Source organism: Pezoporus flaviventris, unplaced genomic scaffold (assembly GCF_033815535.1).
Source record: "Pezoporus flaviventris isolate CSIRO_AGI_PZ_B2104156 unplaced genomic scaffold, CSIRO_AGI_Pfla_v1 ptg000005l, whole genome shotgun sequence".
In the NCBI taxonomy this organism is placed as follows: domain Eukaryota; kingdom Metazoa; phylum Chordata; class Aves; order Psittaciformes; family Psittacidae; genus Pezoporus; species Pezoporus flaviventris.
In genome coordinates, this window is record NW_026892553.1 from 11,503,812 (window position 1) to 11,516,056 (window position 12,245).

The 12,245-nt window shown below is 41.4% G+C and overlaps 1 protein-coding gene across 10 annotated transcripts in view; it reads right to left on the reverse strand.

Annotated features, from left to right (window-relative positions):
• The window catches only part of IL1RAPL2 (interleukin 1 receptor accessory protein like 2), a 373,489-nt gene that overhangs the window by 349,194 nt on the left and 12,050 nt on the right, over positions 1-12,245 (reverse strand). For 5 of the 10 annotated variants that reach the window (XM_061446050.1, XM_061446052.1, XM_061446046.1 and 2 more), the window contains exon 2: positions 5,583-5,683. In XM_061446050.1, coding sequence (XP_061302034.1) covers positions 5,583-5,664 — 82 coding nt within the window. In that variant the 5' untranslated portion in view covers positions 5,665-5,683. Of the gene's footprint in view, positions 1-5,582; positions 5,686-8,657; positions 8,924-12,245 lie in introns of those variants that run through there. The other 5 variants (XM_061446047.1, XM_061446053.1, XM_061446044.1 and 2 more) reach the window with 3 other exon arrangements.

Below are 12,245 nucleotides of genomic sequence, written 5' to 3' on the forward strand. Positions count from 1 at the left end.
AAATACTGAAATGAAGATCTCTTAAAATCTCCATTTAGGATCTTAAAGAAAATAAAGCAAAGACATCTCAATACATTAGGCTTTTTTCATTTTTAAAGGCCGTATTTTGGAATGGGAAAAAAAGCATTATCCAGTGAAAGGCCCAGAGCTGGAAGCTCTCTCAGTCATGAGGGTATGTCTACCAGAGGTTCAGATACTATTAATAACTCTTACATTCTGCAGCTACATGTAGAACAGATATCCAAACAGCTGACATGATGCCCACTGCAGAAGTGGAAGATTATAGATTTTTAAGAGAGGAAATGACATTTCTTTCATGCTTTTCTTATTTCCCCCATCCCTAAAAATCATACCTTTGTGATTTACTGCCATTTGGAACAATTTAATTGTGTTCATTTATTCTATTCGTATACAGCTGCGGTTTTCCTTTTGGGAAAGGAGTCTAGCTTTAATATTTAAGTATCAGTTCAATATTTTGTTTTAATTATACATGAACTCATTTTAAACAAATGTAATAGCTAAAAATTTGAGTGTTTAAATAAGTTCAATATTTAAACCCTGTCAGGTTGAGGTCACTAAAAAAACCCCAAGCCTCTATTATTTCCTTTCCTGTTCTTCTCTATGCATCTCCCTTCCTCCCCACCAGCAAACCAGCTGTCTCGCAAATAGGTCTGTCTAGCTGCAATGCTGCTTTCTGTTTAGAGGAAAGGAAACCAAGGCTGAGACTCCCATAATGAGGTGCATGGAATACTGGTGCTTCACAGCTTACTTGCTGGTAGCCCCCTGAGACCTGACTGAGCACAGGAGCCTGGCTCTTTGCTTCCCCCTGATTCAAACTGAACAGATGGAGAGCAGCCGTGAAGTCGTGAGCAGACACAACTGTTTGCAGGAGGGACTGTACATCCCTGCACCGATGACAGCTTAGAACAATGGTGCTTCTGACTCTCTTTGTTTACTGGAGCTGTGAATAACAACATCTTCTGGGAAAAGTAAGAGATCTGTGTGCACTGATTAGTGTTGCCAAGCTCTTGTTTGCTCTCTGTCTGCACATCATTTGCAGAAAGTCAAAGCTGAAAGTCTCTTTTGCATCTCTCATCTCAGAATCTGGGAGGTCTCATAGCCATGCATTTCACATCAGGGCCTGAAGCGAGCTCTTCAGGCACATGCAATTGAAAACAAAAAGCAAATGGTAACTGTGAGTGCTCATCGTGAAGCTTTTCTGGTGCCCATTCCAGCAGGAGTACCAGACTTTCAAGAGTTAGGCTTCTCTACGATATCCCACTCCAGGCACAAATCCATGACTCACCTCTGATGTATAAGCATCTCCACATATGTCACAGTTTTCATGGGCAAAGTGATGAGGCAACAATACAGGAAGTTTGAACTTCATAGAAGGGAGCAGAGGGAAATCCTGGCCTAGAGCAGTGACAACTAGCAGGAAAGGGAAGGTCTCCTGAAATACCTATAGCAGACTACAGTAAGTTGTCGCATGACATCTAAAAGGCACAAAATATCACTAGCAGCCTTGGAGAAGCCTTGGGGATGTCTGCCTATGCTCCTCCACCCAAGGTTGGCATGCCCTCCAGAGCTCTAACATGCTGACAGGGTATTTCAACCCAGCAAATAAATACAGCAACAATAAATGGCATAAATTATTCACTAAGGGAATTATGTTATTAAGTCAATCTATAACCTGAAAAATCTTTTGCTTAAAAAAAGCAACAGTTTTTAATTGGTTTTATATTCCCTGCTATGATTATTCAAACCACTATATACAAAAGGCTTCAGGAAAGAAGTCACTTAATCAGATTAAAAGGAAATCACCTACCAGCTGGGAACCTAGCAGCTCTCACAACCTCCATTTGTTTGTATAATCTCCACCTGCAAAATACCTTTCTAGGATATTGCTAAAGCTGCAGTCCCAGCATTACTTCTTTGCTCAGAAGCTTATTATTTCTTAAAGCAGTTAAAAAGGACAACCTGCAGCTTTCAAAAAGCTTTTTAATATTAAGAAATGCCTGTGAAACTTAAGTCAACATAACATTCACACAGACGCTTGAGGCAAACTGTTCTGTTCCCACCACAAACAGCAATCATTACTCTGTAGACATGACAGATTTCTTCTGGAGCATCTGGAAGTTACTGCCTGTAAAGAAGATTCTGACTAGCATAATAAACTTAGCTCTCCCATTTTAATTATTTTGGCATCACATCTCAAGTGAGAAGCAGCCAAACGAATTTGTCTTGCTACAAGCTTGTGTCACTTCTGCAGCATTGCAAGATACTCCAAAACCTGTCTGTAACCCTCACATGCATTCCTGTTTATCTTCTCCAAACAGAAATACAGACACCTGAATCTAGAACTGAGGGCAGGCAAAGGACATGAGACAAATCTTTCAGTTCTGTTTTTCTCTCTTCCCTTCCATGAGGATTGTTTCTTCAGCAAACTTGAATTCTTGCAACTATGCTTTCAACTGGAATACCATTTCATCACTTTCTGTTTGACATCTTAGATCCTCCTCCCCTCCTGACTTCTCTAACAGCTCTTGCCTGACAGTACACAGACAATCCCTGTGTATGGTCTTCATTTGCTGTCTGGAGTTCTCATCCTTAACTTTGTTCCCTTGCATTTCCAACCCTTGGCTTTCAATGAGCATTGTCCTACCAGCCTCTGAAGATGCCTCCCTAGCCAAACCTCTGTTCTCTTTAAAGCAACTTCAATTTCATTGATAATGCCCTCTGGACTTTCTGCCCCACTTTTGACTGCCTCAGTTTTAGCGATTCCTTTGCACTACCTGAAGACTACACCATACCCTCTGACTGCTCCAGTCCAAGTCCTCTTCAACTCAGCTCTCGTTAGATTCTATCCCTTAAACAATATATATTCTATTATATGATATTATGTACACGTTAGTCAACTGTATAATTGCCCTTTTACTTAACAGTGATCACAACTGTGGCTAATTGTAGCACTAATCACAAATCTACATATTGGCTGGAAAAATGCCGCTCTACATAAGTCAGCAAAGACACCAATGCCCTGATTTTCATGGTTTATTGCCCTAGAAGCCCAAATCCATCTTTATCATCAGTGTCAGTGCTTTCCATGCACTGCTTCACACAGTCTTACATAACTGTCTGCACAATTTCCCTTCCCCTTTTACAGATGCTCACCAGCTTAGACATCTTCATATCAGCCAGCAAAAGCTAAGACTACAACATCCATCCAGAACACTGCTGCAGAGATCCTGCCCACAGGGTGTCATTCAGGCACCCCACCTACCACCCCCCACTCTGGCTCTCATCTACCACTAAAACAGTCTTCCTGCTTTTGGACTTCCTGCTGCTCATACTGCAGTGCAGCTGCCCACAAATAACCAATTACTTTCTCCTTCCCAATCTTTGAACTACAGTATCACCACACTACAGATACTGTCAGCCTACCGAGCAACATGGTCTCACTGTTTCTTCATGCATTTGTCTGGCTGCATCCATCCACTATCTGATCTCCTACTTAACAATGCAAATAGTTAAAGTTCAGAAGTTCCCTTCACAACATATAACATTTTGGTGAAGCTCCAAGCAATCAAACAACAGTCCTTCATATCTAAAGTCTCCTTTCAGAAAGGGAATCAAATTATCAATTTTGCTTTACGTGCTGAAATCACAGAAACAGAAAATGCATTTCACATACAATGTAATGGAAAAAGAAAAGGCAAAAAAAGGAAATCAATAGTTTGCTCCACACAGCAACCTAAAAATCAGCATGAATGACAAAGAATATTGAAGGTGAAAACCAACTATGTGGCCATGTACTCACAAAGAAGCTATAATTTTATGTTCATTTTTCTCCTTTATCTTATACTCAACATATACCAACTCAATCAAATGAAAAGAGAAAAAAAAACAGTTATTCACTAGTGGGTTTATTTAGCAATAGATAGTCTACCATATTAAAGCATTTTCCAACCAGTACTCAACCTGAATTGATACTGTCAACAGCTGCCAATAACACAAGATAATCTGCAAGGAAAGCAGATAAAACACAAAACAAGCACCCAACTAAAATATAACTAAAGGTAAACTACCAGCTGATAGATGCCATAACCACAGGCACGTTACTTCTACAGATGTGTACTTATGATACAGGAAATGAAAAGGCCCTTCTTTGCAGCCAGGTGGTGTTGCCTGGTATCAGTGGATCAAGGTTGCTTAGTTATACAGATGATGGATCTCACAGGGGTTCCCTCACCAGTAATACCTGTTCTTCAAATTGCAACACCATTGCCCTTAGCAGAGTTTAGACCAAGCTCAGTGTAGCCAAATCCCAATATCCGTGACTGCTCTCACAGGACAAACAGGGCTTAGAGCACAATAACCAAACTGCTGTGGGCTAGTTCAATTTAACAACATCCATTTATACTTTCTAGCCCAGCAGAAGAATTCAACCTAGCACCTGGTGATTTCCAGAGTAACACCTTCTAGCCTGGGATGGGACATCTAATGCTTTATAAAAGATGGACCAGTAACTTTTCTCCTCTGTTCTCAAGAAATGCAGAAATTAAACTTAAAACTGGCTACACCAATTGAAGTCAGTAATTTCTACTTGCACCTGCACTGCTAGAAGTGTTGGCTAAAGACACTGTGACAGCAGGATCAATGGAAGCCCTTACACTTGTATGTACAGAACACTACGGGGGGGGGGGAATGAGAAAGTTAACATGCAAGTTTAAAAGTACATCAGTTACCTGCCCACATACACAAGGCTCTAGCAGACTAACACTGCTATACAACACTGCCTCTAACCTACTTGTCTGCCAAAAGTCCTCCCAAACATGCAGCTTACTTGAGAAAGGCAGTCTCATGAAGTCATTCCCTTTAAGGGGAGAGAGCTGCATGGACTAGAAGTCACTTCAGGCTCTAATATAAATGAAAAATTATCCAGCTCAACTGGCTATCCTAGAAGGAGATACTTCAAATAACCATTAGGGTATCTTGTTACTATTAGTGGGTTTCAAAAGCAGATATAAACCTAAACTAACTCCCACTCTCTTCCACTGCTAGAATAATCAGACATTTTCTACCCAGGAACGCTCTTCCCAGCTAACCCTATATATATATATATATGATCACACATATGGCTGGAATGACTTTTTGGAAGATGCCCTTCCAACCAAAAAAAAAATAAATAAATAAATAAATAATCCAGACTTAAAAGTCACCACAAACCACATCCAGAATTAAGAAAATCCCTTAGCATGAGCAGAGATTTTATATTAGAGCAATGCTGAAGTCATTATCACCTTTGTGATATTTCAAGCAGATCAACCTTTTATTTTTCTTTTTTAATGAAAGAAAACAGGATACTTTTTAAACTGTTTGAATCATCAAGAGAATGTTATAGTGAGAAAATTAATCCTGCAACATCTGGTAAGCAAACCATACTGCTTATGACTGGGTTTTTTTTCAGAAGAGAACAAGTATGCAAACTTGTTGCATACCAAGAAGCAGGCATGTAAAATGCTTGATTGCATGAGCACTAAGTCCAGAATCAAAAGTAAAAATATTTTTCTGTGACTTACCAGAATCCCTCTTTGACACGAGCTTCAAATCCATGCTGACTACAGTACAGATCACAAGAACCAAGAGAAAAAGAGGCTTCATCTTTCACTTCCAGTGACAGCTGAAACACAAACATAGTAGGAAGTCTGAATCACAGCTCTTCTTCAGAACAAAGCAGCAGCTACAGTTAAACATTTCTCAAAGAACCATTATGGGACAATGGCTTAATCTAGAACATCTGGGTTCATTTTTATGTAGAGGTAGGAAACCATAATGGTTCAAAGTGACAGAAATGCACAAAACAACCTGCATTAGTAGTCAAAACAAAGGCCAACAGAACAGAATCATTCCTTAAATATTGCACCACATACACGTGCCCAGAGGCCCCCTCAACTTTGGGACCAGCCCAGGCTCTTACAGCTCTGAACATTTGCTCGATGTGATAAAATAGAAAGAGGGTGCAATGTCCTGTAGCTCCCTTAAAATTATTCAGTTAAATTTAAGTTTATTACACAAATATTCTTCCTTTGTAATTTACTTCCAGACTACTGCTCTGTGGAGAAACCGCAAGGAGCTCTGGATAATTTTCCACACAGTGGCAACTGCGCTGCTATGCGGTTATTTCAGAGTTACCACTTCCAGCCAAAGTCGTCGTCCTCGTGTCCCCCCCCCGCCACCGGGCCATACTACAAGCTATAAATAGGCAGTGGATTTTCCAACCCTGAATTCTATGTTCCCATGGGCATTTCATGCCTATTGATTCCCCACAGTTACAATGCTAAAGGAGTTTTCAAGGAATAATAAAAGCTGAAGGCTGTCTGACAGCAGTTAATGGCAGAATTAATATTCATTGTTCCTTAACCTCTCCTTAGAGTACCAAAATCCTGAAACAAGCCAGGCCATCTTGACAAGAGAGCTTAAAAGTAATTGAACTAAATCTTGTGACAGATAATTGTAATGATGATGTTATGCTAGAATGATTTTCAAGTGTAGCTTTGCAAATTACTTTCTCCACTTTCTTCCCTTCGGTTATTACAGCTGAAGTATGCAACTCCTGGGTCTTTTTTCATGTGGGTCCCTCCATCCCCACCCCAAAAGAGCTATACTGCATTAAATACACTTAAAAAGTCAATGCAAGTGCTGCCAGCCAACATTAATGCTAGAAAGAGAGGAAAATTCTTGGTCCTGTCCGCACTGATAGGAGTTTTGCTTTTTGAAGCCCTGGCCTCACCAAGACAGTCAGTCTCTGTACCGGCAAACATCGGGAAAATACAACAAGAAAAGGGCAAGAGACTACTTCACCACCCAGTCATTCATAGCCTAGCCCAGAGTCTCAGCTTGTCACATCTGACACAACACCACTGCAACTGCCATAAAAATAAACAACAGTTTGAGGTGTCATCTTAACTGTCCCAGACATCCAACCAGGAGAAGGTAGGATCAGTCACACCACTGTGACCAGGGGTCAGGTGGTTGCTGTCCTGAGACACCACCCAGCTATAAGCAACCAGACTGTTCAAACTGCCATATCACAGATGATTGTTTTTAAACACAGAATTTGACAACGAGAGAAAGGCACAGTGCAAGATTTATTTCTCCCAGAAGAATGTGAAGCAGACAGAAGAGGAAAGCTTATGTGCCTAGGACAAAGTTGCTAAGTTCGCTCAGGAGGAGTTTTCTGGTGCTAAGCCTGCCAAGGATCCCAGCACATCTCCCAGCAGGACCAGGCTCTCAACTCCCTCCTCCGGGCCATTCGCTCACCTATCAGGCAGTGGGATGGACGAGACTTGAGTCAACCCTGTGCTAGACCTACCAGCACTTCTGGAACTGAGCATCTGTGATCTGATGAAGAACATGAACAAAACTATGCTAGCTTGAAGAGACATGAGACGGGATAAACCAGTTGGAATTCAGTATCATTTTTTAACAATCAAGGCATTTGCCTCCAAGCAGGGTTGACTAACTTTTCCTCAGAGGCACTGAGCTGCATTCCCCTGAGGAGCCGCTTACTCCAGTGCTGCCAACTCCAAGCAGCTGTGAGTAGGGGCGCACAGCTGTAACAAGAAAATAGTACTATACTACATACAGCTCACAGGAGGGGGACCAAGTTTAGGACTATTCCCGGAAGAATGAAGGAGACATCTTACTTAATAAGTATATAGACATACAAATTACAGTTAACTTGCCCAAGATCACCAAGTAGATGGAAGAGAGACACAGAATAAAGTGCTTGAGAATGCTGAAAGAATCACTAAGCAAGTTAATCCAGCCCTTGCTGTGACCTGCCAGGCTGCATTTGTATTGAGGTAAATAAAGGGAGGTTGCTACCATCAGAGGGACAAATACAGGAAAAACAAGGTGTGACAACTTTACCCTTCATCATTCCACTGCTAACAAGGCCAACCCTTCCCTCCGCATACTGCTTGATGCTACAAACCACAGAATTCAGGCAGCTTTCCCAGTCTGCTGTAAGCATGCAGTGATTACAAGCAGACCAGGCTGTGATGCAGCACAAATTCTGTTTTTCCAACACAAACTCTGACTCTCAGATACTGCCTAATGCCCTTCACCTGTGTTGACAAACTTGGCTCTGTCTTCTGAGTCCTCAGAAAACAGGCTTTGGGAAATGGTGTCCGATTTTGTTCATGTACTGCTTACTGTCCTTCTAGCACCCACTTCAGTTCATATAGCTTCCCTGACTCAAAAGTATTTCAAGTGACATCGTGAGAAGGAGACACTCAGAAACAAGGAAACTGAAGCATTAATATTCTACATAAAACCCAGCACTGACATTCCCAAATTCCTCCTTTAAACATAATTTAGTTTTGCTGTAATTTCTACTACAAGCTTTGTTTATATCGTGCTCCTGTATACGAGAAAGCAAGAAATGAGAAGTGGTGCATGCGTGCACTGAGGCATACGTCTGTGCAGTGCAAGATCTGCTGACACACCACGAGGCTCTTTAGGCTCTGGTTTCTCCACAGAAGCTGCAATGCAGAAGGTGCTCATTAAAAACAGCAGCCGCCTCTTTAGTGGTTTCCGATTGTCAGGTTTTGGTGCTCAGAAGTCTCACAAAAATAAATTACAGTTTTTACCCTATACATGAAGGATGAAATGGCAACAGTAATTCTTTCATTGTCTTTACAGTCTGTTAGATGGGGACTTCTGCTCATTTCTTTTCAAACCATTTCCTCACTCCACTTTTCAAGGCTTTCAATTCTGACATGAACTTTTCTCTTGGGTCTTTTCTTCTGCCAACACACTGCACTTGGAATTGTTTATTACTGAAAGAATTTTCAGTCTATCCAACATTCTGGATGGAAGCAATCCACAATGGGCACCAGCCCTTTTTTGTAGATACCTTAAATACAAACAAAAACTATGTAAGAGCAGAGAAGCATGCCAGTCCAAATAACATTATCTTCAGCTCTACTTGATATGGGTCACGCAGTGTTCCTCGCTCTGTTGCTCAATGAGCATCACAGAATATTTCATTTTGCCTAATTCACTGTACATCTTCACCAGCCACTTAAGTTGTCATAATACACAATGAACATTAATTCTACAAGGCAGTGTGCATTCAGCATTTGTCTGGCTGGATTTGAGCCTCCACTGGGCTCAGGTCCTTAACCAAGTTCACATCTGGCTCATTCTCCTTGTTGATCTGAAATGCCATGTGAAATGTAAAAGTGAGGTAAACACAGAGGGAACCTGGCAGTGCTGGCATTGTGCAAACTGAGAGTAACCACCAACAATGAGACAACATCTAAAATGTCTGGGATTATTATTGGCTTAACAGTATTAGCTACGTGACAGCAACACAACAAGGAAAGACCAAGGTATTGTCCTGAGGAAGGAAAAGAAACCATAACTAAATATAGAGAGCACCTGACATGGTCACAACACCAATCGCAGTGATTCCTCTAAAAGCTGCACGTCTGGGTGTGAAAGAAAAGGAACCACCTGCAAAACTCACAGATCTTTCGTTATATGAAGGGAGTAAATTCAGAAACTTAAAAGAACACCACAAGCACCACCCCATAGGTGTCAACACTGAGATTTTGCTTGAAAGATTGTAAAGGTTTCAATTAAAAAGTTTATTATTTTCCAAATAGCAATCATGGAAGATACCAGGAGCAGCATCTCAAACCTTCAAAAGGCATCTTACAGTGTAACACCAAAAAAAAAAAAAGTGGGCTTCAGTGGTAGACACAGAAGAAAAATACTGTGATGGCATCCAAACAATAACTTCTCCCATTAGCATTTCTGGCTGCAAAGAGAAGTTACTTTAGTCATGATAAAGCGGTAATCAGACTCAAGACTGAGTAAACTGCTAGTTTGCCCTGTAGAGAGAAAACTCTGCAAGCATTAATGCAAGCACCTTTGCCTGCAAGAACTTTCCAATCCAACAGTGCCTAAACCAGTGCTCACACAAAAAGTGAAGAGCAGGGAAATGGAAAAATCTCCTGAAATATTCCAAATAGAGATAAAATTCCAATATCTATGGACTGAAAGTGCTAATGAGAGGTGTTACTGATAAGCATACGATACAGGCACTCATCTAAATCTCTACTAAGAAAATGCAACAAAAAAACTGAGCAGCCCATCTTAACAGATCCATGAACCAAAAGAATTAGAACCACTCAGCACCAATTAGCAGATCAAGTACTATCAGCTCACACCACACTCTGACCTTGATTTCCTAAAGCAACTTACACAGAATTCAAGTTCATTATATCTTCAAATTGGATTTTAAATCCCTGAATCATATTCCTCTCTTGTTGCAGCAACTCCTGCACTTGGAAGCAGAAAGCAACTGCAAGGAGGAACAACAAAGAAGCAGGGAAGTTAAAATTTATTTTTTAAGCCTCATGCCCAGCTGCGCCATCAATGATGCACTGATTCAGCACTACCCGGGGTTCTACAGAGAGCTATTGTTCCAGCCTGAACTTTGCAATATTCTAACTACACATCCTAGGATATATGGATACGCTTGTCCAGTATCACAGGTTTTAAATTTGAGTAGTCCAGGCTTTTTACAGACACTCAAAGTGAAATACATGTTGTGGGAGGAGGATTACAGCTGTACTTCAAGACCTCATGGTTTACGAGGTCAACACGATGGGTCTATTAATTTACAGCCTTTTTGTCTCCCTAGAGTAGAGGCTATTAATATTCTACATATATTTACTCCTGCAGATTGTGGTTTAATCAATACATGACTTCAGGCAACATGAAGTACCATAGGCAATGTAAAGACTGTCAGATCCAAGGAGTTCAGGTTTAGAGTGGGGCTTAGCCTCTTAGCACTTTGTAGAAGCACTTAAAGATTATAAAAAAGCCAGCTGGGGGATGAGAAGAAAACATGAAGACAGTCTACACTTGGAAAGCTAAACGTGTACACTTGTACTGGGGAGAGTGATTTTAAGAATCGGCTTAAATCAGCCTAAGTCCCAGAACTGATGCAGTGAGAGCAAGACAGTTGCCAAAGCAGAGTAAGCCACAGCAGTAATTACAGCCACCAGAGAGGAAAGAGAAGCCCCAGGCACACATGACCAGCATGCTTCCTAAATCAAGAAGGCCACTGAGCACTGTCCCAGGAGGGCAGGCAGCTTCTGGGCTGAAAAGAACTCAGGGGCTACTCTCCCAAACGCACCACAGCCAGCGCACCCTGGCTGTGGAGAAGCTCTGCTCAGGGGGAAAGGACTCTGGATCCTGCTTGCTGTTCAGCACTCCTGGGCAGAAAGGCAAGTTGCTGATGAGAACTCTTCAGCTTCAGAGTCACTGATAAACCCTGTAAATTACAGAAAAAAAAACGCGGCTTCATCCGAGTCCAGCTCTTTAGTCGCCAACACCCAGAGCAACCACCACTGCTGAGGTCATGGCCTTTTTCTAGTGCTTTAGATGACCTTGTAAGTGATCAGAAGTCTCCCCTACAGAGCCTCAACCACAAAAGGAGAAAGCATTTCAGATTAAAAGAGACGTGAAGGCAATTCTCACCCACAGCAATTTCAAAACTCCCCACTCTTAAACCAATAAGGAAGTAAGTTCAATTCGCACCAGCCTATCCAAGAGATTTATTAAGCCAAAAGATAGATACTTTGCTTCTTTCATACTCATACCAACCTTGCTTCCCAAGCAGCTTTTGTAGAAAAGCTATTAAAAATGAAGAGACAGTTCAAAAAGAGTTCTCAGGCCTGAAAGATAGCGTATCCCTTCTTTTCCCCTCACAGTGCTTTCCTCATTCCCCTTATGTTCCTCAAGGCTTGTTACAAAGGTGCTCAGAACAAAACAGAACTAGAATTTAGACTGAGCTGCCATCTGCATGCTGAAATGTTCCCTGCTTTTATAGAGAAACTGCTTTTACAGCATCTTAAAACAGCCCTCCTTCCGGGAGCACATAGAAGATGGACTGCAGTTGTTACAAGTGTCAGCTGTATTGACTTTATATCTGCTCCTGTATACGTTCATACCTCTGCAGTATTTACCCAATAACAATATTTGCACTATTCATGGCAAACCGAGTCCACATTCACTCCTGCATGTTAATGGAACAAGCACAGAGAACACAACTCCGCATGCGATGTCCTTAGAATTGCATTCCTTGATCTCATTCCCAGCCACATGCTTCCCTAACTAATACATAATGCTCAAAGAAGGCAGAATTAACAGAAAAAGATGAC